The sequence below is a fragment of the Choloepus didactylus genome, chromosome 23 (genome assembly GCF_015220235.1).
Source record: "Choloepus didactylus isolate mChoDid1 chromosome 23, mChoDid1.pri, whole genome shotgun sequence".
In the NCBI taxonomy this organism is placed as follows: domain Eukaryota; kingdom Metazoa; phylum Chordata; class Mammalia; order Pilosa; family Megalonychidae; genus Choloepus; species Choloepus didactylus.
The window spans coordinates 19,285,577-19,312,765 of record NC_051329.1 but is presented as its reverse complement, the minus strand read 5'-3'; the positions used below and the strand labels follow the sequence as shown (position 1 = coordinate 19,312,765).

At 38.8% G+C, this 27,189-nt stretch overlaps 2 protein-coding genes across 4 annotated transcripts in view; one reads left to right on the top strand and one right to left on the bottom strand.

Annotated features, from left to right (window-relative positions):
* The window catches only part of RNF10 (ring finger protein 10), a 36,862-nt gene extending 33,076 nt beyond the window's left edge, over positions 1-3,786 (bottom strand). For both annotated transcript variants that reach the window (XM_037816656.1, XM_037816657.1), the window contains exon 1: positions 3,178-3,786. In XM_037816656.1, coding sequence (XP_037672584.1) covers positions 3,178-3,334 — 157 coding nt within the window. In that variant the 5' untranslated portion in view covers positions 3,335-3,786. The remainder of the gene's footprint in view (positions 1-3,177) is intronic.
* An 8,406-nt stretch (positions 3,787-12,192) lies between these two features.
* COQ5 (coenzyme Q5, methyltransferase) lies at positions 12,193-25,742 on the top strand. Of its 2 annotated transcripts, none has more exons than XM_037817241.1 (7): positions 12,193-12,431; positions 15,836-15,985; positions 19,288-19,509; positions 22,658-22,764; positions 24,182-24,270; positions 24,878-24,989; positions 25,071-25,742. In XM_037817241.1, exons 1-7 carry the CDS (start codon positions 12,230-12,232, stop codon positions 25,170-25,172), a joined length of 984 nt encoding a protein of 327 aa, XP_037673169.1. In that variant the 5' UTR covers positions 12,193-12,229; the 3' UTR covers positions 25,173-25,742. The 2 variants fall into 2 exon arrangements, with proteins under 2 accessions (XP_037673169.1, XP_037673170.1); XM_037817242.1 differs by having other exon boundaries at positions 12,295-12,431; positions 15,125-15,985.
* The last annotated feature ends 1,447 nt before the right edge of the window (positions 25,743-27,189 follow it).

The following is a 27,189-nucleotide window of genomic DNA, read 5'->3' as shown; positions in this document are numbered from 1 at the left end:
ACCCCAACCTCAAAATAACAGCTTCATAATACCCGACCTTCCCTTAACCTCCCTGGCAGTACTATTCTCCACTCAGGGGATGGGGCAAGAGCCTGGTTCCTAGCCAGGATTCATTGTTTACTCATAAACAGCCTCACCTCTCTCTTGCCTCGTTTTACTTTCTTTGCTCTTTCTAATGGACTTTCCCATCCTCTGAGCTATATTCATGAGATATTCACTGGTGAAATTTCTAAGAACTGCATCTTAACTATACTGGAATGAAGCTGCAGGACTATATCCAAGAAAAAGAATGTTATGTGAATGAAGCAATCAGCTGAGGCAAAGAAACTGTGGTATGCCACTCTGGCCAGAAATATCAAGGTCTTGGTAGCCAAGTTTACTTATTTCCTGTGTACACATGAAGAGCAAATGTAAGCCAGCCACAGGAACAAAGACAAGCATATTAGTCATGTAGCTAGGAAGCAAGTGAACATTTATAACATACCCAGTTTAGAGACTAGAAGCCCAAGGTTTTTTTCTCACATGAAGTGAGAAAGAGAGAAAAAGGAAATGTTTGTACCTTCCATACAAATATTTAAAATCGAAAAACTCTTGCTCTTCTTACTTTGACAAAAGAAAGACAAATTATGTTTTTTCACTTCACCCTTCCTGTTTTCCCTTCAACTCAGTATGCTCAAACTCCAACAGACTCAAATACATCAAGTATTAAGTTGGCTTTTGAGATACTGCAGAAACCTTTCTATGGAATTATGCTGAACCTGAATCCATACCTTTGTTATGGAGACTACCTAGAAATTACTATATTGGAGGTCTTGAATGGTATCTGTTGAAGTAGTATTGGTCTTAGCTTTAATGTCAAGGCAGAATATTCTACCCCTCAGTTTAACCTCAAAAATTAACAAAATCCAGTTTCCTAACATTATCTTTCAATCCCTACCTTTTAATTTGTTCCTATGTCTTCTAACTGGTTCCTAAATACAAGCAGAGAAGAACTATGTATTTAACTACAAGCCCATTCTTTTTTTGCTAAAGGAACACACACAACAGTAGCCAGAAAGGAAGGCAATGGGAAGGACACATATGGTCAAGCTTTCTAACAAATACATTAAACCAAAACCATTGCTACCAGAGGGTATACCTATGTATTTCATAAAACCTAGTACAGTTCCTATTCATAAAGAAACCCCAACAAATATTTATAATTTTAGGTCCTTTACATGAGTTATTTTCTTCCTCAGAACCTTCCTACTAACAAAGTGAACAACTGTTTTTAGTGCATTTTATACTATTTAACTTTTTAAAAGAAAAAAAAGGCAGCAGTCACTTTAAGTAGTCAGAATAAACCAACAATATTATCCTATACAAGTCTGTTTGAAATGTTAACTGATATATTTACTTTTATCAAACTACAGCAGAATTCTGTATGATCCTGTTGGGTATGTAGTTCCACGTTAGCCACCATATTCAAAATCAGGAACATATGAATAAAATACCTTAAATACCTTAGTTTTTGTCTGTTTTATTTTGTATGGATTATCACAAACTTTCACCTACTACCTCACTAAGGAATAAGCTTAAGGTATAAGCTTATTGCAGCTGACTCATGAATGTACATTAGTGGCGTAAACAGAAGCCCCAGGAAAATTAGTTAAGAATTCCAATGACTGGAGAACCAAAATTCTCAACTTCACCCCTGGGAATAAAGTGCAAAACTAAAGTTATTTATCAATACATTGAAAAATATTTAAGACAACTCTAAGCCAATTCCAATACCAGCCAAGAGGAGTGGCTACCCTCTAAAAGACGGATCTGCGATAAAGCCACACATGTGGAAAACCCCAGAACTGGTCCACACGCTACTTCCCAACTTGGTCTGAGGGTCCACACTAACCCCTACTTAGATGTTTAAAGCATTCTTTTATTATCAAGAGAATGGAACTGGAACCTGAGTTCCATAAGCAATCTCTACAAGCCCTTGGCACACCATGAAAACAAGTTTGCTATACTCAGGAGGTAAAATTTCAACTCAAGTCAGCCTTATAGTTTCCTAATCTTTAAATGTTTGAAGCAATTGGACCTCTGCGTTTATTGACTCCAAACAAAAGCAGCTTCCTATTACAATACATAAAAAAGACAGAAGAAATCAGTACTTGATCTTTGAAGTAAAATGGAAAATGTTCTACTCTGGACTCTGCCAACTCCCAAACTCAGGGCCTCTTAGCCTGTTCTTTCATCTTTATATAATAACAATCCCACCTTGTTGGACAGATTAGTAATTGCAGTAGCAATATCAGAGGTAGAAACTTAGCCTAGTACCTGGCACATGGTAAGCCCTCAATAAATGGTAGCTATTATTATCATTATGGTGGTATGACCATGGAGAGGTACTGACTACAGAAATGACTAAACCTTCCTTGTTAAAGGATGGTGCCAGAGCCTAACACACAGAAATAAGCATAATGCATATATGGTGCATAACAGGTGTCAGGCAGTGTTCTAAATCCTTCTTTCCTTTTTTTTTTTTAACTTAATTCATTTAATACTATTATTTCCACCTTTAAAGGTAATTAAACTCAAGATACTCCACCCAAGATCTGGCAAACTAAGACCTAAGAAGACTGAATCCAGGGTCTGTGCTCTTTACCACTACACCAAACTAAACAAAGCCCTTCAGGGAGGAGTCCTCTCCGACACAGAGATGGACCTGGGGCCAGGTTAATAAGGGCTTTGGGTTTGAAAAATTCCTTGGACCCCACCCTCCCCTTTTTAAACCTGACCACTATCCAATGCTAACTCAACATTAAAGGGTAAGACAACAGAGTGATTATGTGCGTGGACTGATGAATCAGACAAATCTGGTCTTAACTCTTGCACTACTGGGTGACTTTACCTTTTCTGAATCTCAGTTTTCTCACCTGCAAAATGGGAATAAGAATAGCACCTACTTCACCAAGATGTACAGAGTATTAATACAAAGATTCTCGTAAAGCACGCAGTACGGCAATCATCAAGTGTTAACTGTAAATGATGAGAGCCATGAAAGAAGGCGAAAGAGGCAGCAACCACAGTAGGAAGCAGAGTGTGTCCCTGGTTGACCCAGCAGACAAGAGAGCCAGGTCCCCTCCCCAGCCGAAGGGGCAGTCGTCCCCGGCCCACTGCCTTGGGGGCAGCCCTTACCGCTCTTGGGTTTAGACTCGCCGGCCGGCCCCGCCGAGGCGGAGCGGGGCGGCTGTTGCCCTTTGCTGCTGCCCGAAGAGGCGGAGGAGCTGCTGGAGCCGCTGTTCTTGTCCATGTCGGAGGCGGTGGCGGCGGCACTGGGGGAGCTCTGCGGCATCAACGGGGGCCTTGGCGGCGGCGGTGGCGGTCGGAGCGGAACGAGCGCGGCGAGGACCCAGGCTCATGGCGTTCAGGGCCGGCGGGGGTCGGCGGCGGCAGCGGTTCTCGGCCTTCATGGCGACATTTTTCCCTATTTCCTTCCTCAGCTTCTCAAACGGGGAGGAAAAGCAACGGGTGGGGCTATCGAGCCCGGTGGCGGCGGTGACGAAGAAAGAGGAGGAGGCCGGGACTCGGGGGTCCGGGCCGGGCCTGGCGGGGCGAGGCTACGGGGGAAGGGGAGGAGAGGGAGGGTGCGCGAGCCCCGCCGGCCGGCCGGACACGCTCTCCCGCCGCGGGGCAGGAGAGAGGGTTGGTTGTCTTGGTGTCGGGGACGGGTGTCTCCGACACGGCGACCGATACTCGCCTCAAAGCCGAGGCCCAGCTGCTTCGGGAATGGCGACGAGTCGCCAAACAGCATCTCGAAGAACCCGGATGGACTATATATATAGTGGAGAGGAGGGCGTGAAGGACTTTGGGAAATGTAGTTTTATGCCTACGTTCGGATCCAGTCACCTTTTTTCTCTTCAAAGCTTGCGAAGGCGCATGGAATGAAGGGACTTATACTTCACTCCAAACCCAGATTCCAGTATCAGTACACAAATTTTCTATATTATGCAAAGTAATATATACCACTAATAATGATTTAGCCAAACACTGAAATGGCTACGTACTTCCTTATGGACTCATTGTTTGATTTGTGGTTCTCTTTACATCAATCGGTTTATGGCTCATTCTATGTCGTATGAATAATGACAACAACAATAATAATAATAACTACATTAATGACAATACCTTACATTTAAATATGACTTTACAGCATTTCCTCATAAAATACATTTCCTTGTTAATTCATTTATTAACATAAATCGTTGCTTAATTGTCGAGATAAATCCTTAATATTTCATTTCATTGATAACAATTATTGAATGATTATTAGCAGGCACTGTTTTGTGCTGTGCTGTTTACATGTATCGTCAAATTTAATCCTCACAACTTAATTTTAAATATGAATGTAAAATATTAACAATTTTAAATATGACAAAATGGGCAAAAAGACCTTAAATAATTTATCCAAGATCAACTACCTGTGAGACAATGTTCCCCATGTCACAGATATGAACGCTGAGATTTAGAAAAGTATATACATACTTTAGAAATCACATTACCTATATAGGTACTTTCGAAAATTATAAATAGTTCCTTTCGACCAAGGTAATTTGAGATTCTACAGGATCACACATACGTGTTGTTAAAGAGATGAACAAATTGTGCTTCTCAATCATACTAATCTTATTCAATTAGAAACCAATTATGTCATCTTCTTGACCAAAAGCTGGATGCAAAATTAAACAAAATAAAGTTTCAGGGGCTGAGAGATTTCAAATGGGTCGAGAGGTCACTTTGGGTGGCATTCTTACACACTGTATAGATAACTCTTTTTAGGTTTTAATGTATTGAAATAGCTAGAAGTAAATACCTGAAACTATCAAACTGCAACCTAGAAGCCTTGACTCCTGAAGACGATTGTATAACAATGTAGCTTACAATGGGTGACAGTGTGATTGTGAAAACCTGCGGATCACACTCCCCTTATCCAGTGTATGGATGGATGAGTAGAAAAATGGAGACAAAAACTAAATGAAAAATAGGGTGGGATTGCGGGGGATGATTTGGGTGTTCTTTCATACTTTTATTTTTTATTCTTATTTTTATTCTATCCGGTATAAGGAAACTTATACCGGATAGAATAGATTCAAAAAGTAGATTGGGGTGATGAATGCACAACTATATGATGGCACTGTGAATAGTTGATTGTATACCACAGATGTTTGTATGGTATGTGAATATATCTCAATAAAACTGAATTTAAAATAAAAAAAAGAAAGAAAAAAGAAACCGGTTATGTGCCAGGGATTTGCTGTGCACAGGTATGGCCAAATTACACTAAGATTGAAGCCTTTAATATATTCATAATGTCCTGAGTTAGACAGCAAATAAGAGATTACAACACAAAAAGGTAAAAGGGCTTATTAACTACAAAACGCTGTGAGACTAGCCAGGGCAGAACCTTCACAAGAGAGAAGTACAAACAAATTGGCAGGGTACAGGAGGGCTGCCCAGAAGTGATGTCATCTGAGCTGAGCATAGAAGGATGAGTGAAATTTCACCAGACAAGCGTTTAAGAATGAATGAATAACAAAATCTTAGAACTCCCATAATTGGGCCCTGTCTTAGTGGCCAGGTTGCTATGACAAATACCATGCAAGGGTTTTTGTCTGGTGGTTTCAGAGGCTAGAAAGCTTGCTTCATCCTGGGGTTGGTATCATAATAGTACAGGTTTGTAACAATCCTTGGGGTTCCTAGGCTTGTTTCCCTGCCTTATATCACATGGCAATATCCTCTCCTCTCTCTTCTAGGTTCCCACTGACTTCTTGCTTCTTCCTGTGGCCTTCTTTTTTAGAAAGCCTCCAGGAATCCAGATTAGAACCCACAATGGTTCGGTTCACCACAACCTTTTCAAAAGTTTGCATTTACAATGGGTTCACACCTACAGGAACATGAATTAAGATTAAAAACACCTCTAAATTGGGTGCATAATTAATCTACCATATGCTCTTCTTGGCTCCTATTTTTTTAATTAATTTTTATTGTGGTAACATATATATGATGTAATATTTCCCATTTTAACCACCTTCAAGTATACAATTCAGTGGTGTTAATTATACTCACAGTGTTGTGCTACCATCACCATCCATCAATGACCAAAACTTTTCCATTATCCCAAACAGAAACTCTGTACCCATTAAGCATTAACTCCCCATTCCCACACCCATTCCTGCCCATGTAATCTTCTTTCTGTCTTTATGAATTTGTTTATTCTACTTATTTCATATCAGTGAGAGCATAAAATATTTGTTCTTTTGTGCCTGACTTATTTCACTCAACATGATGTCTTCAAGGTTCATCATGTTGTCACATGTATAAGAATTTCATTCCTTTTATGAATGAATAATATTCCATTGTATGCACACACCACATTTTGTTTATCCATTCACCCATTGATGGATGCATGGGTTGCTTCCACTTTTGGCAACTGTGAATAATGTTACAATAAACATTGGTATACAGATATCTGTCCAGGTCCCTGCTTTCAATTCTTCTGGGTGTATAACTGGAAGTGGGATTGCCAGGTCATATGATAATTTTATACTTAACTCTCTGAGGAAACACCAAACTATATTCCACAGTTGTTGCACCATTTTACATTCCCACCAACAATGCACAACAGTTTCTATTTCTCCACATCCTCTCCAACACTTGTTATTTTCTGTTTTTTTTTTTAATAATAATTATTCAAGTGGGTATGAAGTGGCATTTCATTGTGGCATGCATTTTGATTTGCATTTCCCTAATGGCTAATGCTGTTGATCATCTTTTCCTGTGCTTTTTGGCCATTTGTCAGGAGAAATGTCTATTGAAGTCATTTGCCCATTTTTTTGATGGAGCTGTCTATTTGTTGTTGAGTTATGAGTTATTTATATATTCTAGATATTAAGCCCTTATTTGATATATGGCTCCCAAATATTTTCTCCCATTCTATAGGCTGTCTTTTCACTTTCTTGATAATGTCCTTTGATGCATAATGCACAAAAGTTTTTAATTTTGATGAGGTCTAATTTATCTATCTTTGTTGTTGTTGCTCATGCTTTTAGGTGTAAAGTCTAAAAAGCCATTGTCTAACCCTTTTTAGGTTCTAAAGAATTGGGGTAGCTGGTGGTGGATACCTGAAACTATCAAACTACAACCCAGAACCCATGAATCTCGAAGACAGTTGTATAAAAATGTAGCTTATGAGGGGTGACAAGGGGATTGGGAAAGCCATAAGGACCACACTCCACTTTGTCTAGTTTATGGATGGATGAGTAGAAAAATAGGGGAAGGAAACAAACAGACAAAGGTACCCAGTGTTCTTTTTTACTTCAATTGCTCTTTTTCACTCTAATTATTATTCTTGTTATTCTTGTGTGTGTGCTAATGAAGGTGTCAGGGATTGATTTGGGTGATGAATGTACAACTATGTAATGGTACTGTGAACAATCGAAAGTACGATTTGTTTTGTATGACTGCGTGGTATACGAATATATCTCAATAAAATGAAGATTAAAAAAAAAAAAAAAAAAAAAAAAGACATAATGCTGAGCAAAATAAGCCAGGCACAAAAAGAGAGATATTGTATGTTACCACTAATGTGAATTCTGTGAAAAATGTACAATGTTTTATACTGTAGAATGTAGGGAACCTAGAGATACCAATTAGTGGAGGGGGAATGATAATCTAATAAGAACAGATAAACTATGGAGGGTAATCTCAATGTTATGGGAATGCTCAGGAATGATTATGGTTTGTAAACTTTCTTGGATATAGTAAGATCAAGTTGGAAGCAATAGAGTTATTTTAGGTTTTTTTTTTCTCTTATTCCTTTGTTTTCTTAGGGGTTGTTAATTTTCTTGGGGTATGGAAGGAACATGTTGGAAGCAATGTAGTTATTTTAGATTATTTGTTTTTCTTACTCCTCTGTTTGGACATGGTTTATTAATTTTCTTGGGGTATGGTAGGAACATATTGGAAGCAAAGTAGTTATTTTAGGTTATTTGTTTTCCTTAATCCATTGCTTTGTTTGAAATGTTGTGGGGTTTTTTTGGTTGTTGTTTGCCTGTTTGTTTTTAATTTTTTGATAAACAAAGTTAAAAAATTGAAAAAAAATCAGTAGAAAAATGGGAGTAAAAACTAAATGACAAATAGGGTGGGATGGGGGGATGGTTTGGGTATTCTTTTTTCACTTTTATTTTTTATTCTTATTCTGATTCTTTCTGATGTAAGGAAAATGTTCAGAAATAGATTGTGGTGATGAACGCATAACTATATGATCATACTGTGAACAGTTGATTGTATACCATGGATGACTGTATGGTTTGTGAATATATTTCAATAAAACTGAATTTAAAAAAAAAAAAAAAAAAAGCCATTGTCTAATGCAAGGTCCTGAAAATGTTCCCCTTCTAAGAGTTTTATAGTTTTGGTTTATATATCTAGATCTTTGATCAATTTTGAGTTATTTTTTTTTATTATGGTGTGAGGTAGAGGTCCACCATGATTCTTTTACAGGTGGATATCCAATTTTCCCAGCACCACTTATTAAAGAGACTATTCTTTCCCCATTGAGTGGACTTGGCAGCTTTGTCAAAAACCAATTGTCCATGCATGTGAGGGTTTATTTCTGATTCTGGTCCATTGGTCTCTATTTCTGTCCTTGTGCCAGTACCATACTACTTTGATTACTGCAGCTTTGTAATAAGTTTTGTAATTGAGAAGCATAAGTCCTTCAACTTTGTTCTTTTTCAAGATGGTTTTGGCTATTAGGGGCCCCTTCTCCTTCCATATGAATTTGATGACCGGCTTTTCCATTTCTGTGAAGAAGGCTGTTAGAATGTTGATTTGGATTTTGTTCAATATGTAAATTTCTTTGGCTAGTGTTAACATCTTAACAATATTAACTCTTCCAGTCCTTGAACACAGGATCTCTTTCCATTAATTTAGGGTTTCTTTAATTTCTTCCTGTAATGTTTTATAGTTTTCCTTGTACAAGTCCTTTACATCCTTGGTTAAATTTATTCCTAGATATTTGATTATTTTGGTTGCTATTGTAAATGGAATTTCCTTGTTTCATTTTCGGATTGTTCCTTACTAGTGTGTAGAAGCACTACTGAATTTTGCATGTTGATCTTGTATCCTGCCACTTTGCTGAATTTGTTTATTAGCTCTAGTTTGTTTTGTTTTTTTTTTGTAAATTCTTTGGGATTTTCTATATATAGGATCATGTTATCTGTGAATAAGATAGTTTTACTTGTTACTTTCAAGTTTGAATGCCCTTCCTTCCTTCCTTCCTTTCTTTTTTTCCTAATTGCTCTGGCTAGAATTTCTAGTACACGATTGAATAGCAGTGGTGAAAGTGGACATCCTTGTCTTGTTCTGATCTTAGGGGAAAAGCTTTCAGTTTTTCACTTTTGAGTATGATGTCAGCTGTGGGTTTTCATATATGTCCTTTATCATGATGAGGAAGTTTCCCTTTATCCCTAGTTTTCTAAGTGTTTTTATCAAGAAGAGTGCTACATTTTGTCAAATGCCTATTTTGCATCAGTTGAGATGATCGTGTTTTTTTCCTTCATTCTATTAATGTGGCCTATTACATTAATTATTCTCTTATACTGAACCTCCCTTGCATTCCTGGGATAAATCCCACTTGATGTGGTATATAATCCTTTTAATGTGCTATTGGATTTGGTTTGCTAGTATTTTTTGAGGATTTTGCATTTATATTCATAAGGAATATTGGTCTATAATTTTATTTTTGTGTGGCCAAGCTATCTGGTCCTGGACTTTTGTTGCGGGGATTTCAATTACTGATTCAATCTCTTTTCTTGCTATTGCTCTATTTCTGTTAGGTATCCTATTTCTTCTTGAGTTGGTTTAGGTAATTTGTGCATCTCCAGGAATTTATGCATCTCATCTAGGTTATCTAATATGTTGGTGTGCAATTGTTCAAAGTATTTCTTAAAATCCTTTTTATTTCTGTATGGTTGGCAGTAATGTCCTCCCTTTCATTTCTGACTTTACTTGTCTTCTCTCTTTTTTCTTTTGAAAGTCTAAATAAGCTTAATGTTATTGATCTTTTCAAAGAACCAACTTTCGATTTCATTGATTCTCTATTATTTTTCTATTTTCTATTTCATCGATCTCTGCTCTAATCTTTACTATTTCTTTCCTTCTGCTCAGGTTGGGTTTACTTTGCTCCTCTTTCTCTTGTGTCTACAGGTGTGAGGTTAGGTTACTGACTTGACAATTAAGAATCAATCAATCAGTCAATCCTAGAAATCCTCTAATTGGGCCCATCTTGCCTTCTTGGCTCCTTTCTTGGCATTTTTGTTTGTTTGTTTGTTTGTTTGTCAGTTTGTGTTTTTATTGACGCTGTGATGTTCAGGCCTTGACCCCGCGATGCCGAGTACAGCCGCTCGATCGTTCCTTGGTCTTCTGGTTCTCCTTTCTTGGGCCGCAGATTCAGGGGCTTGTACTTCTTACCCTCGTAGAACTTTCTGCCGTTCTATTTCTGGGTCTGATTGATGACGGTAAGAACACAGGCAATGGATTTGCGGACAGCCCGGATCTTGGAGAGCTTGGCCGCCTCGCCGCCTGTCGTTTTGGAGACGCTCAGCTGGGGCAGCTCCACCTTCAGGTCATCTAGCGGTTTCAGCAGCTCTTCTTGCCGAGAAAGTCCAGAGCTTTGATCCTGCCTGCTCCGAAGGAAAAAGCCTTGGCTTCTTTTGATTCAAATATTAATAAGTACATCAATCAGTCAATCAATCAATCAATGTCTTGGAAATAACAGTTTAAACTGGTATAAAAGAAATTAGATACTGTCAATATTTTAAAATTTCCTCACCAGTCCTTGTCCTATTTCATCATTCAAAGCTATTTTTTTTCCCCCTATAAATCATATTGAAATGAGAGATTAGCTACATGACTGATGGTCTGGAAGCTTAATTTGTTTTCTAGAAGGAGCTATCCCAAGTCTTGAGGTCCAATATTAAATATGACTAGATGTGGAAGACATACTAACGTTTCCTGATGAAGCTTTATTTCCATTAGCAAAGGTAAGAAAAGTCTGAGTACACGGATGAACCATTCCTTTCTTCTGTCACTTTTAAAAATAAAAGGGAGAAATCCCAGGGCAGAACTTCCTAAAGTAGAGTGGTAGGTGTCCATCTGTCAGATTATATTAAACCAAGAAGAAACTTTCCAGTTTCAAAATAGTTTCCTAGGGTCCTTGGTGCCTTCTCCTTGTGAAATATTTACAGGGAACATAAATTTAAAGCAGGAATCAAAGCAGAAACATACAGCAACCCAAGCAAAACTCACTAGCTCCCTCCTCTCTTTTGCACAAGCTGGTCCGTTACCTTTTACATAAACATAGCAAGTGGAACTCTGGGGTTGAAGTAAAACCCCTATGCTATGCCTGTTGGAAATGAAGCTTTGTGATAGCAGGAGATGGGGAGTGAGTAGTGATTGGTTCAGATTTGCTAAATCGATTCCAGAGCTTCCATTCCCATTTACAAACTTTTCCAATTTTTTATTTCAGAGTAGTATAGCATGTTTCTCAAGAATGGTCTGCATATCCCTTTCATCAAAATCACCAAAAAAAACTTGTTAAAATAAAGATTCCTGGTACCCAAACCAGATTTACCGATTCAAAATCTCTGGCATACACAATTATTTGATGATACTGTTAACAATTGTTTGCACACTTTGGATGATTGTATGTCATGTGAATGTATCTCAATAAAATTGTATTTTAAAAATTTCTGCTATTTGGGGCCCAGGAATCTGCTTTTTAAAGATCAGCTCAGACCAGGTGATTCTTATGCACACCAAAGATTGTGAGAATTGACCCTATGATCGTGGTCTTTTAACCACACAGGGCCTCAGTTTCCCCCTTCTGCCATAGAAAACAGAGTTACTCGATGTTGTGCGAGTAAGTGCTTGTACTGACGGTTGGCAGGATTCGGAGACAAGGATATTGAGAGACGCTCGAGGTGCGTGTTTGTGTGTGCTCAATTTGGGAAGAAAGGAAGAGATTTAGGCTACCGGAAGACTAAGTAGCCTCCTGTCCCAGAGATTTTGGTTCTTTATATGAAGCGTCAGGACGCCCTCGAAGAATATTGTCTCCGGCCGGCCACCGTCGGCCCTCTGATGCTGCAACGCGACGTCTATCTCGGGCTGCTGTGTCCCGACTGTAAAGATGGCGGCCCCCAGGAGCTGGGCTTTAGGGATCTTCTGCAGCCGCGGGTGGTCGCAGGTGCCACGGACATGCCGGCTCTCGAGACTTCATAGCCCCTGGACCGGGGGCCCTCTCGGTGCCCGACTCTTGTCCCAAGAAAAGCGGGCAACGGAAACGCACTTCGGGTTTGAAACGGTGTCTGAAGAGGAGAAGGGGGGCAAAGGTGAAAAGGGCGAGTGTGCGGATGGAGGTGGGGATCAGGTCTGACCGTCAGCTCTCTAGTTTCTTCTACACAACTGAGCTTTGATTTCAAGTCTTGTTAACTCCTGTGCGGTAGCCTGTGTAGTCCTGACCTCGCAAAGCTAGAAATCCCATCATTCCGCTGCTTGTGATGTTTCAGGCACTGTGCAGGACCTTTATAAACATTATTTCCAATTCTCATTTCAGCTTTCCAGTGATGGGTATTACTAACCCCATGTTACATATGAGGAAATTAAGGCTTAAAGGTTAAACAAGAACTTGCCCAATTTAACATACCTAGCAAGTGGCAGAACCAGATTCCAACCCAGTTTGGTCTGTCTCCCAAGTCCAGGACCTTTTATAGTAAAGGAAGGAAGGAAGGAAACTATCTTCTTTTCTTGCAGTTTCCAAATTTTCCAAGTAGGAATGATAGTAATCCTTCCCTTGGAGAGTTCTTGTGAGGATTAGATTACTTAATACATTAAAGCACTTTGAACAGTGGCTGGCATTGGGTAATTGCCCAATAAGTGTACGATTCTGTTGAGCAGTTTCTTTGTAGACAGCACTGTGACACGGGTACAGAAAAGGAAAAGATCTGTTTTTAAACTAACTGTATCATTCATAATGAGGGAGGTATTAAGCCCATTTTACCGATGGATATTGTGAGACTCTGACTGGAAAAATCACCTCACCTAAAATCACCAGGAGGATAAGAGAAAAAGCCCACAGTGGAATTTTCCACCCTTTTAATGACTACATTGTATTGCCGCCTACCTTAAGCTTACTAAATACATAGCTCTGTTGTAACTCTTTAAACATTGAACTCAAATTATCACTGGAGTGTGAATCCCCAGAAAAGTAGGACAGTAGCTTATTTATATCTGTATCCTCAGGGCCTGATACAGGATCTGATACACAGTAGGAATTCCATAACTGCTTGTGGAGTGAAATAGCAAAGTACAATAGCAAACATTTTTTGAGGGCCTTTTAAAATACTTTACATTAATTTTTATAAATACAACCCTATGATCTAGGAACTACTAGTCCTGGTTTTACAAATGAGGTAATTTGTTAAACAGATATTAAGTCACTTGCCCAAGATTCTGCTAATACATAGCAGAGCTGAGATTTAAACCCATGTGGGTAGCTTCCAAAGTCCATCTTCTTACCCATTATTTAATAACAATAGCAATAATACCTTACCTTCTTATTGTGCTTTACTGTGTATAAACAACATTTCACACAATGACAAATGGGGGAGGAGTTACTGACAGAGCTAAATATGGCTTCCAGATTGGGAACTTAATACAGGAATGTAAAACTGACCATGCAAGTTGAAATCACTCCTAGTGATCTTAATCAATGGGAAAAGTTACAATTGTTCTGTGACCTTAAAATGTTTATCAAACATCAACAACTCTTACTTTCAGTTATAAGTATATGGAAAATGAAAAAAAAACGTAAAGCAAATATTTATTTAGTACACAGTAATTTAAAACATTAGAAATATTGAGAATTAAAGTGTTTTATTTCTTTGTAAAAAAGTTTTTAAGAGTAGTTTGAACAGTGCTTGCTGCCTTCTTGTCATATAACTTATAAGGAGTGAGCATCTTTTCTATGCTTTTGCAAATTGTCCTACTCCTTTCTAAGTTTCAATCAACTTCAAACATTTTTCCTTTATGTTTTAATGTCATGAAATATCTCCAAGAGTTCCTTGAATGTGAAATTTTTTGCTGGCATCACTTCCTCTGGGACATCTTCATCTGTTTCATCACATCCGCATTCCCCATTATGTCAATAAGTTCATTTTCACTAAATTCCTTTGGCTGCGTATCTAGGGTCTCTTGAATGACGCAGTGTCAACTCCCATGGACTGCTGTTTCTTCTATCAGACGATTGACATTGATACTAATTTCATTTCCAGCTTTACTACTTTTCATTTCTTTGCTGCACTTTCATCTTTGTTAGCAAATTCCCTTTCAGTTACCTGCTTTTATCAAATGTCACATAGGTTTATCTCCAGGAGATGAGAAAGCAACATAACTACATGCTTTTTTTTTCTTTGTGTGTGTGAACTAACTGAAGGACAGTGACCAGTCACAGACTTTGATAGAAGTGATAGGATTGGCCACTGATCATGATATGCATCTGTTATTTATGTAATGATATGTGCCCTGAAGAGCTGGCAGTGAAATGTGTACTTGTTGCAGTTACTCACAGTTGATATACCATAGTAAATGAAATTTGAATCGTGTTGTTGGGGGCTTGGTGTTATTTAACTAGATTCCGGTAACTGAAATTTGTGCATATTGCAACTGCTTGTACTCAGTTGAGACATGGTGTCCCTGAGATACCCCAAAAGATGTTCAAAAGAAAAAAGCAAGCTTGGAGATCACAGGGTTGAGAATAGGCATTCAGGATTCAGAATTCTGTTATCTGCTGATTCACAGCACAGGATGGTAATGTTTTGGATCCATGCAGCACGTTTCATCTGAGAAACTCACAGCCTCTCCCCTTCGTTACCTAAGAGAGCCTTACTGCAGGAGTGTAGGAGGCTGGTGCTGATATTCTCATCTTATAGGCAGAGAAATTGAGGTTCAGATAAATTCAATATAGCCTGTGCTTTAAAGAGGACTATTTTGAGTGTCTTGGGTAGCAGATCCTTTCTGCCTGCAGCTGTCCCAGATTCCACATTCCATCTTGATCCAATGGAGAAGATCCTTCCACGGTGTGACATGATCTGCCATTGGTCTGCCATCACATTGTACCTGAGGTTCTTCCAGAAATGAAGTCCGGGATGAGCTGAGGTCTTCCACTCCATTTGTCACGTGTCTTCCTAATGGATTTTGTTGTCTTTTATTATGAGAGCTATTTGAAAAATTATTCCAATCGCCCCCCTCTGCCTCCTCTAAGAAACAGAATCACTTATTTAGTACCAAATATGTGCATGACATTATTATGAGGTAAGGGTCCTAGATAAAGGTAACAGAGATAGCAGAAAAGAATTGGATTTCTCATATGAAGTACTTTTTTAAAAAATGCAATTTTATTGAGATATATCCACATAACAATCATCCAAAGTGTACAACCAGATGTTCACAGTGTCATCATATAGTTGTGCATTCAACACCACAATCAATCTTTGAACATTTTCATTACTCCAAAAAATAAAATTAAAATAAAAAAGAACAACATGAAGTACTTTAAAGCCTCTTTTTAAAGACATAATGTTAAGCTTTAGATTTGGGCATCAAATTATGCCTTAGCTTCACCTTGCAAAGGCAGGCAATTTCAGGAGGGAAAAAAAAGGTTCCTGCTTTTTCATGTAGGACTTGTCCAAGTTAATCCTATTACCAGCACCATTGTGTTGTGTCTCTCCCATGTCAGTGTACCAGGTGTTTGAAAATGTGGCCAAGAAGTACGATGTGATGAATGATATGATGAGTCTTGGTATCCATCGTGTTTGGAAGGATTTGCTGCTCTCGAAGATGCGCCCGTTTCCTGGGACCCAGCTGCTTGATGTTGCTGGAGGCACAGGTAATGTTTAGTTTGGTAACCTTGGGTACCGTTGAGCATCTTGTACAGAAATCGGTGTTTCTCACTGGAACGCACTAGCTCACCTACCATTAGGTTGAAGACAGTAAATGAAAACTGGTACACTAATAACTTTTGAGAAATGTGTTTTTTTTCCTTTTAACTGAATACTGATGAAAAGCACAGAATATCAGCTTTGTACTTGTTACTTTTCTGAAATACACAGGATTACAAAGGAAAAAGACCAGTTTTTTACTCCTGTGATGTTTCACCATCAAAATGACTTTTACCTTCCAACTATTTAAACCTTTAACCTACGTTCCTTCTTATTTGGGAGGGGAGGACTTTTATCATCTCATACAAGCTTTCTAGGCAGGCTTTTCTGCCTAATCCTCTGCACATCAGATATCAAGAGCTTAATTATATATGGTTCTTTGTTACTTGGTACACCCAGCATTTGAAGAGAAAATGTCCTGGGTTTCTAAAATGCATCTTGGTGAGTACCCTGGTTAATACAGAATAATTCCCATCTTTGATGTATGTTCATGGATAGCTTTGTTAGTGTGGCTTCTCTCTCCAAATGGAATCTCAGAGGGCAGTGAGACACCTTGTCTGTTGAGGACAATTCAACAGAATCTGTCCACATCTAAAATGTGTCTAATTTATGATTCCACAATTCCACTTCTAGGTATCAATCCTAAAGAAAAACTTGTATAAGATATAGGTACAAATATATTCCCTACATCATTTTTAGTAATAGTGAAAAATTGGAAACAACCTATTTCTGCCTTCATAAGGAAATTGTTTTAAATTAAGGTACATGTAGACTATGAAATATTATGGAACCTTTGAAAAGAATGAGGAAAACCTGTAAGTGCTGATGGAAAGTTCTCCAAGATATATTAAATGGAAAGGGAAAAAAAAAGCTTTATAAGCACTGTGTATAATATGATCCTTGTTTATTTTTTTTAAATTTTTCGTATGAGTACATATCATTGTGTTTAAATATGTGAAACAGTGACTGGAGAATACCTAATTGGATGGAGAGATGGGAAAAACTTAAGGATATATTTCTTGCACAGACAGTGCAAGGAAAAAAAGAAAAGGAAACAGTATTATAAGAAAGGAATTATGATCCTGATCCTAGAGATCATGGTCACAATAATAAAAACTCTTGATTTTTAGCTTTTAAATCGACAAAGCATGGAAGGCTTAGTTATAGCTATAGAATAAACAGTAAATGTTTTGAGGCTTGACAGTGTAAAAGTACATCTGATGTAATGCTGAAGGGAGCCAAGAGATACTGTCTGTAGGTGATGGAACAAAAAATAAAGTATTGCACTCCAAATTACAAAACTATCTATGAGGAACTATGAAAAGTGAGAGAAGTATATAGGCAAGATAGGGTAGGGGCAAGCAGAAGTGGGGGTGCGGGTAGCGTTATAAATCTGGTATGTAAAGGAACGGCTGTAACCAACAGAAGAAACAGCTAAAAGAGTTAATAGAGATGGTCTCTGGGGAACTGAATTGGGAGTGAAATGGGGCAGGGCATTATTTCTTATAACCATATGCTTATGTTACTTTTTTAAAATTATAAGACAAAGACTGGAAGACGGCACACCAAAACACTTGGTATGTCTGGAAAGATATGGAGAGGGAATATGACTTTCAGATTTTGTTCTATATACTTAGGTATTGATCTTTTTTAGTGAGAATGTGTCCATGCATTACCTATGCAACTTTTTATCTTAAACTTTATTTTGAAATAATTTCAAACTTATAGGACAGTTGCAAAAATAATATAAAACCAATACAGAGAATGCCAGATACTTAGATCCACCAAATGTAACATTTTGCCCCATTTGCTGTATCAGTCTATCTATCCGTCTATCAGTCAGTCCATCCATATATCTATCTATCTATCTATCTATCTATCTATCTATCTATCTATCTGTCTGTCTATCTATCCATCCATCTGTTTTCTAAATCTTTGAGAGTAGGTTGTGGACATCATGCTCCTTAAACACATAACACTCAAGATATTCACTTATGTGACTACCTTAAGTACAGATATCAAATTCAAGAACTTTAGCATAGATGTAATGCTGACAGTCTATATTCCAGTTTTTTTATATGTCCCAATAATGTCTTTTTGGGCCTTTTCTCCTCCATTATTTGATCCAGTCCAGGATCATGTATTGCATTTAATTGTCATTGTCTCTTTAGTTCCCCCTTTTTTTAAAATTGTGGAAACATATACACAACATAATATTTCCCATCTCAATCTCTCCCAAACATTCCATTCAGTGGGATTAATCACATTCACAATGTTGCATTACCCTCACCACCATTCATTACCAGAACTTTTCCATCACCCCAAACAGAAACCCTGTACTCATTATGCATTACATCCCCATTACCCCTACCCCCGACCCTGGTAATTGGTACTCTACTTTGTGTCTCTATAATCTGCATTTTCTAGTTATTTTATATAAGTAGAATCGTACACCTTCTGTCCCTTTATGTCTGACTTATTTAATTGAACATGATGTCTTCAGGGTTCATGCATGTTTTGCATGTATCAGGACTTCATTTCTTTTTATGGCTCAGTAATATTCCACTGTATGTCTATACCACATTTTATTTATCCATCCATTGATGAACAGTTGGGTTTCTTCCACATTTTGGCTGTTGTGAATAATGCTGCTATGAACATTGGTGTACAAGTATCTGTTCAAGACCCTGCTTTAAGTTCTTTTGAGTGTATATGTAGAAATGGGATTGCCAGGTCATATAGTAAGTCTATGTTTAACTTTCTGAGGAACCACCAAACTTTTCCACAGTGGCTGCACCATTTTATATTCTCACCAACAATGCATGAATTTCCTTTTTGTTCATGTCCTCACCAGCACTTGTTGTTTTCCATTTTTTTTAATACTAACCATTCTGGCGGGTATGAGGTGACAATTCATTGTGGTTTTGATTTGCATTTCCCTAATGCTTAATGATGTTGAAATCTTTTCCTGTGTTTATTGGCAATTTGTATAACTTCTTTGGGAGAAATGCCGATTTTTAAAATTGGGTTGCTTGCCTTTTTGTTTAAAAAGGTTTTTAAAGGATCTTAGAAGTTAAAATGTTACTGTTAAAAAAAAAATCAATGTCGAGATGAGTAGAAACTTCAGTTTTCATGCACTCATCAACTCCTGTACCTTTACTGCTACTTTCGGGTTTAAGAAATGCTGTCTTTTGTTTTAGTTTTAGTTTTTTGTTTTTTTTGCATCTTTCCTCCTGTTGGCTTCCCACAGGTGACATTGCATTCCGGTTCCTTAATTATATTCAGGCACAATACCAGGGAAAACAGAAGAGGCAGTTAAGGGCCCAACAAAATTTATCCTGGGAAGAAATTGCCAAAAAGTACCAGAATGAAGAGGACTCCTTGGGTGGTTCCCGTGTTATGATCTGTGACATCAACAAGGAGATGCTAAAAGTTGGAAAGCAGAAAGCCCATGCTCAAGGATACAAAGCTGGTAAGTCCACAGAAAGTAGACAGAGAGGTAGTGTTTATATTTATAAAATAAGAATATGTAGAGAATTTTGACATGCTTCATTTTCCAGTTTTTAGACACTGTTAGGCAGGAGTTGAAGTTAATTTATTTGGCACAGTCCAGTTTGTGTGCTGTTATTTTCATTAGTTCAGCAACCTGGTACCAGTCTCATGTGACAGGAGATAAAGCCCAAAGAGGTTAAGTATCTTACTTAAGTCACATAGCTTTTAAATGGCAGATCCCAAATTGGAACTGAATCTTCTGATCTCAGCTCTTGAGCCCTGAGACAAAAGTTTTGCTTTCAATTCCCGGCAGCTCCCAGATGACCCTATCAGTGCTAGGATGGTTTGATTGATGTGAAAGCCAAGCAGGTACACCACTTGGATCTCCCAAAAAGAAAGAACTTGCAGTTCTGTTTGGCTATAAGCAGTGCAGTTAGCTGACAGCCTCTAGCTGTTAGCATCTTTTAGATCTGCCTCAGCTTTCAAGCCAAGGGCAGCCTCTTCCTTAGCAACCCCCAGCCAGTGACCAAGTATTAGATCTGGACATTTCCCATGCAGGACTATTAATAGGTAGTAGTAGGTAGGAATAATTAGCTCCTTATTGAGTAGGCTGAGATTAAACAGTTCTACATGGCATCTAAAGGCTTTCCCTGCCCAGTCTTGCTTCCTCTTCCTTCTGTCTTTCCTAGGTGTGGCCCCCACAAAAAACCTTGGGCATTCCTCCCGCCGTGTCAGTGTCCGTGTCAGTGTCTGGGAGGATCTAACTCATTCCTGTGTGCTGTCCTCTGAACAGCAGATGGGAATGTGACTGCATGTATCTCGGAGGGAGCCCAATGCAAGCCCAAAGTGTTGGAAATGATATGTGCTCTCTCTTAAAAACGTAAATTCTACCTTTGGCTTTCTGTCTATTTGAATATTTTAAGATACTTTACCCAACACTTTTCCAAGTAAAATTAATGATCCGGGAAGCTGCACCATGTTTATCCAGCTTTTCAGAGCCCCAAGCTCACCAAGTACTACAGGCGACCATCTTGAGAGGCAAAGAAACAAAGAAAATCAAGTCCCTCATGTCAACATCAGCATTTCTCTCCTCCCTCCGCCTCCCACCTCCCCCACCCCCCAAGTGTGTATGATCACTTTAACTCAGTTCCTCCTCTTCCTACTGCCCCTAGAAGGGACTGCCTAGACGATGACCCACAGCCCACTGGCCCCCAAGTTGAAGGACTCTTTTGTTAACCATAGATGCTGATCAGAAGGCAGTAACTGGTGTTTTTAGACAAAGGCACTGTGTTTCCTTACTCCTACTGAGGCACTGAAATGAGAGGTGACATTCCATCTCTGGAGTCCATCTCTTCCATTGCCTGCCTTGCCTTTCAAGCTGTCCTAATTGCCAAGACAACCCTACCTGTACAGGAATTATTAAGTGCTGCATAGGACAGTTTTCATTATCTTTCCCCTTGGCTTTACCAATCTTCAAAAATACTGCCTCTGCAAAAAAAATCTCAGGCAAAAAAAAAGTTGAAACTAAGTGGGAGGATTCTAGGGATCATTTAATATTTAATACATGTAAAATTAATGTGTGAAGGCATTTTTCTGTGTAGCAGTGTCTGTGTTGCCTCTCCAAATGGGAGCTCTGAGGGCAGGACCCTTAAAAAATTTATTTGACAGATTATAAAAGCAATATATATGAGAGAAATGTTGGATTTTAGATTTTGAAAGTATTAAGAAGAAAGTAACCCATAATCCCATCCTACAGAGTTGCCCCTTCTTAATATTATAGTATATTTCCTTCTCTTTTACCTAATCATTTCCTTTTTACGAAATTGAGATCATCCTTTACATACAGTTCAGTATTCTGCTTTAATTCAGCATTGTGGTATAACAGCTTTCCATGACATTTTAAAAATCCTTAAAATCATGTTTTTTTAATGATATTCCTCCAATGGATGTTTCATAATTCATGTAACCAGTGAACAGTGGATCTTTCATGTGTTTCCTATTTTGCATGCAGCTTGACATCATCTCTATGAATTATTGCATACATCCATTATTTTTTTTTACATCTTTTTTTTTTTTTTTTTTTTTTTACTGTTTAACCTCAGACAAGTGTTTAAACTCTCTCAGTCTTAATTACCTTACCTGTAAATAATAACCACCTCACAGCAGGAGGCAGGAGGCCAGTTGTTCATGTACCATAGTCGCCTCCTCCAGGATAGGCTCTGAGATATGGGTGCCTGAGTTCCAGTCCACCTGTGTGACCTTGAGCAAGCTGCTTTCATCTTCCTGGTACTCAGTTTGCTCATTTGAAACATGAGGATGATAGTAATAACTATCTTATAAGTGGGCACAAGGATTTGACGAGATAATGTATGTAAAGATGCATGTAAAGTGATAGCACAGACCCTGCCATGTGGTAACAGCTCAATAAGTGGTAGCTGTGATGATAATGATGTCAGTGTTGTCCTCCTAAGAATCGAATAGCTGGGACCAAGAGTATAGTATAACGAAGAACTTGGCTGGTCTTTATCCCTAGTTTCTAGGGAGGGAACCTCTTTATCTTTGGAATTTACAGAGATAGATGCTTCTTTTGTTACCCATGGTGGGTCTGAGCCCATACCTAATAGTTCATATGTTAAAGAGATGTCAGGGTGGGGACTGGCCACACTGGAAAGACCAAACATGTGATTAGGATGTTGGGGCTTTGAGCCAGATCTTGTCAGCCAGACCTCTGGGAGAAGGGACGCGGGACTGCAGACTGAGTTCAACCAATTGGCATTGATTCTATCAATTATGCCTACATAATGCAATCCTGTAATGAAGGTGGAATTAAGACTCAGGCAGTCTAACCCCGGGGCCTGGGCTCTTAACCACAGTGCTCTATACAAAACATTTAGTTGGATAAAAATTGCACATGAGGGTTTAAGGGTTGGAATGACTGAGTAAGCATCAGGTTTTAGAGAGCCTTGGGGGAAGGACTCAGATCCTGCTAAGTTTCAAGGACACCAACCTCAAACTCTCAGGATTGGAGGTCATCTTGAAGGCAGTGGCCAGGGATCCAGTGAAGAAGGCGGGATTAGAGGCACCTGGATGCAGAAAACATAACACCCAGAACTGATTTTCTCTTTCAGGGCTTACTTGGGTTTTGGGAGATGCTGAAGAGCTGCCCTTTGATGACAACAAGTTTGATGTTTACACCATTGCCTTTGGGATCCGGAATGTCACACACATTGATCGGGTACAAATAGCTGCATCCTCAGCTTGTGTGACTCTCAGGGTATTAGTTTGCCTGGAGTGAATCCACAGTGAATGAGAAAAGAGGGAGAGAGTCTTCTCCAGGCCCAGCTCTTGAGTGGAATGAATGGAATGACTGTTTCAGGCTTAGGGGCCTCAATCCTTTTAAGCTGCCACTCCTCCTAGTCATGAAATTGAGAAAAAGACCAAAACCACAGAGTCGATCCCCCTAGAAGCCTTTTTGCTTGGGTTGATGTTTACATCTTTGAGACCATCAGTCATGCTCTGATGTTTCATCTGTTTCCTCTTCCTTGTGAAGCTTTCTCACCCCGTGAATTTGCAGATCGGAGACATGTCAGAGGCTGGAGTTATCCGATGCAGAAAAAAACACTCATACTATTTTGGCAGAAGGTAGCTAGATTCATGATACCTCTATAGGGAGAAGGGAATACCAGCTCTTAATCTGATGCAGTTTTTGATTTCTACTTTACCATTCTATTCAAAATATTTGAAGACCATGTCTGAGGCACCCAGTTTCATTCGTGTAACGTGGGCCCCAGTTCCCTGGTTCCTGTGCTTTGGTACATCCTTTATGGTGCTCTTTAGCTTGGTTTTTATGACCTATACTGTATCCATAGCCAGCTTATTATTGCTTTTATTAAAAAAAAATTTCTTTTGAATTGGTTCCAAAGGTACAAATGGGTATGTCATGAAAGTCTCCTCCCCACTTTGATTCCCAGCTATTCAGTGCCTCCTCTCCCTTTAGACAATCACCAGCTTCTTGTATATCTTTGCAAAGATGTTTTGTGCATATTAAGTGCATTTATCCTTTTTCTTTTTTTTAATTTAAAAATTAGCATAATAAACATTTTGTCCACTGTTTTTTTCCCCTTAAAGATACATCTTAAAGATTTTCCCACATCAGTACATAAGTTTTTGTAATAGCTGCATAGATTCCATTTGTATAGCGATTTCTTAATTTAACTGGTCTCTCATAATGGTTAATTTAGAGGCTTCAAGTCTTGTGCTGTTCAAACAGTACTGCAGTGAATAACCCATACACCTGTCATTTCCAAAAGAGAAGCATTTCTGTAAGATAGATTCCTAGAAGAAGAATTGCTACATCAAAGAGGATATCCATGGTAATTGATAGGTGATTCTGAAATTGCCCACATGGAGGTTGTTTGTGTTCAGTTTAGATTGCTCCAAGTAATCCTAGAGTCTTGTGCAGCTGAATGCCTATAAAATTTAGGATATGGTAGGGTTATTTCTGCTGTTATAGCTTCACAGCTGAGAGTGAACAAGGATCTGTGGGAAATGATAACTTTTATAATGGCCACAGAAGCGAAAGCTGTCTCAGCCTCACGGAATTGAGTGAGGTCAACTGAGGAATGTATCCTGTTGTTCCTTGCCCCACTCAGGCACTCCAGGAAGCCCATCGGGTCCTGAAACAAGGAGGACGGTTTCTCTGTCTGGAGTTTAGCCAAGTGAACAATCCCCTCATATCCAGGTTGGAATTGTTAACAGGGCTTTATTCTTATTGTCTAGCCTAGAGTTTTCCACTCCAAAATGGATAGAAAATAGCCAGTAAGCTTTGTACTGTCTGACCTCATAGTGCAGAGTCCCTGAGGGATGGTGCCACCTCAGACATCAGCCAGTTCTGAATGACAACACCTAGGCTAGAAGAGAGTCACAAACCAAGAACCAGTGGCTCAAGTCAGTCCACATATGTATTTTGTTTGATTCATTATGGTTATTTTAAGAAATTGACTTGGTTGTCCATGTTTAAAAATCAGGAAATTTTACATAGAAATCTCGATTTTCAGCTTCATTGAGAAATCAGACTGCATGGCAATCCTGGTTAGGCCCTTATTCCCACATAGCAGTAATCACAGCTGAGTAGTAACTGCCCCTTCTCCACTTTATGATACTTCCTAACTATGCCTGTTCACTTCCTCACCACTCCCTATTGATCTTCTACCTGGCCCACTTTACTATTTTCGGTACTTGCTTGGCCTCTATAAGCATTTGAGTTTGTGATCCCAGGCTTAGACCCTGCTTATCGAGGGAAGAAATTGGAACACATTCTAATCTTCATCTTTTCCCTTTTTGTTTAGACTGTATGATCTGTATAGCTTTCAGGTCATTCCTGTCCTAGGAGAGGTCATTGCAGGAGACTGGAAGTCCTACCAGTACCTTGTAGAGAGCATCCGACGGTTCCCAGCCCAGGTACAAGCTTCTTCAGGTTGCAACAGAGGCCCTAAAGTTGAAATCCAGGCATTCCTTGCTGTATCTTTCCTTGTGTTGTAGGAGGAGTTCAAGTTGATGATAGAAGATGCAGGTTTCCAGAAAGTGATGTATGAAAGTCTAACATCAGGCATTGTGGCCATTCATTCTGGCTTCAAACTGTAACTCCCTTCTGATCTTCGTGTTAACCAGTGACATCCTGATGAAAGTCTGGAACTGGAGGATAATCTGACTGAGATCAGCAGCAGAACGTCTCCTCTTAGGGGTGTGTGCCGTGGACTCAAGCTCTGACGTGACCAACCTCAAAGTGGAAGAAGTAAATTCCTTTCATTTTATTGCAGCTTCCATTAAGAGCTGCTTCAGGCCTTCTTCCAGGGGTATTTGGTCGTTTTTTTTGTTTTGTTTTGTTTTTGTTCTTTTATCAATTCCTGCTAATTTTTCTTGGATGTGCAAAATGTGATTGAGGTAAAAAAAAAAAAAAAAAAACACACAAAAAAAAACACAAAAAAACAGCACTAAACCTTAGGTTTTAAATATTTTTGTAGCTTCTCTGTCAATGTTGCCTTTCAGAGGGATAACAGATCATTTGAATCCAATCATCGAACCAGGAAGTTTCCTGTTCCTGAGTCAATTTTTCTTCTGAGTCTGGGGCCAAAAGCCAAGAACCAAATCAGAGGGCTAATGATAACTACTGGAGTAGTGTTCTAAACTAGTAAATGAGTTTATGATTTGCAAGCTATTTGTGTCATTTTTTTCTTGGGGAAAGGGGAATAGTTTTTCCTTTTTTTTCTAGTTCTCTTCTACCAAAAGCCACTGTTGTATCCTCAGTTCCTGTCATAAAGAAAACTCACCGAATACTTGTTGAAAGAATAAATATTAAAAGCTGCCACATCCTGCAGTAGATATGGGCCACATCAAATTAGGACCCCTCATGTCCCGCTGTGTGGACTTTCATCAGCTCTAGAGCCTGTGCTGGAGACAGATTATCTATTTGGAGTAAAGCTAACTGTGGGCAAAGTTGATACAGCTCTGTAGGCCAAATAAGTTCCTGCTGGGAAAAAAAAGGAAAAGGTGATAGAAAAAATATTGTGGACTATTTTAAGTGTATCTACACAAATACAGACTTAAAATCACCCCAATTGCAGACTCCTGTTCCAAAATAGCTCCTCATCCTTCTTTCTTGCAGATATTAGAGGAAAAATTCTTCTCCCATTTAAACTGCAACAATAAATAAAAAATTATCACCCCTCTACCCTGAAACTTCCCAAGTGAGTCCTAATGTAACACAGCTTCATTACCCCCTCAAACCAGAAGTTCTGGTAAAAGAAACTTCCAAGAAATGTTACGGCCTGATGTTGGTCTTAAGATGGAGTCATCACCTACCAAATTCAACTAGCCCCTTCTGTGTAGGCATAGCTGTGCTGCTTAAAAATACCGTTAGTTCTCATAGAACCACGGTCTAAAACAAAAAAACCTTGTGTGACAACTTATGTCAACACTGTGAAAATAATGTTTGGGAAAATAGACAGCCAGGATCTTCCAGGCTTCCAAGATGAGTGTGGGTTGTTTCAGCTCCTGGCATATTTCCTTTCCACCTACAAAAGTAAGTCTCCCACCTTTAACTTTCTTTATAGAAAAGACTGAAGTCTTCCTAAAATTGACAGCAGGAAATCTTTAATGAAGTTTCCTTATTCACACCTTCAATTGGGTCTTTCAATGAAAAAGCTTCGGTTCACATTTAGTTTCTGACCACAGCTAGTTAAAGGATGTAGCAAAGCAGGTTAAAGAAATTTAAATTCCTACAAAGACTACTACAACTGCACAGAATGCTGCCACTCAAAATCTCCCATTTAACTTTTTAATACCACCTTCAATCTTCAGTGCATCCTTTTGGGGTGAGAATGGCCGAGTCCAGCAAAGCATTTCTCAGATCCTAACTTTGTTAACTTATTTCCATTTTACAGATGTAGAGAGCTTAGCTAAGGGAGGACTGCTATACATCCACCAAACATAACTGAAGCATAAGCTTAAAGGCCAGAACATTTTATAGCAACATTTTTTAACAAAACCAGTGCTGAAAAGATAGTATTTATCAGATTTAGAATGTAATACTTAATCCAAGTTTCTTTGCCATGCATTTCTCAACATGTACTTCTGAGCATTCTATTATTCTTCCATGCTC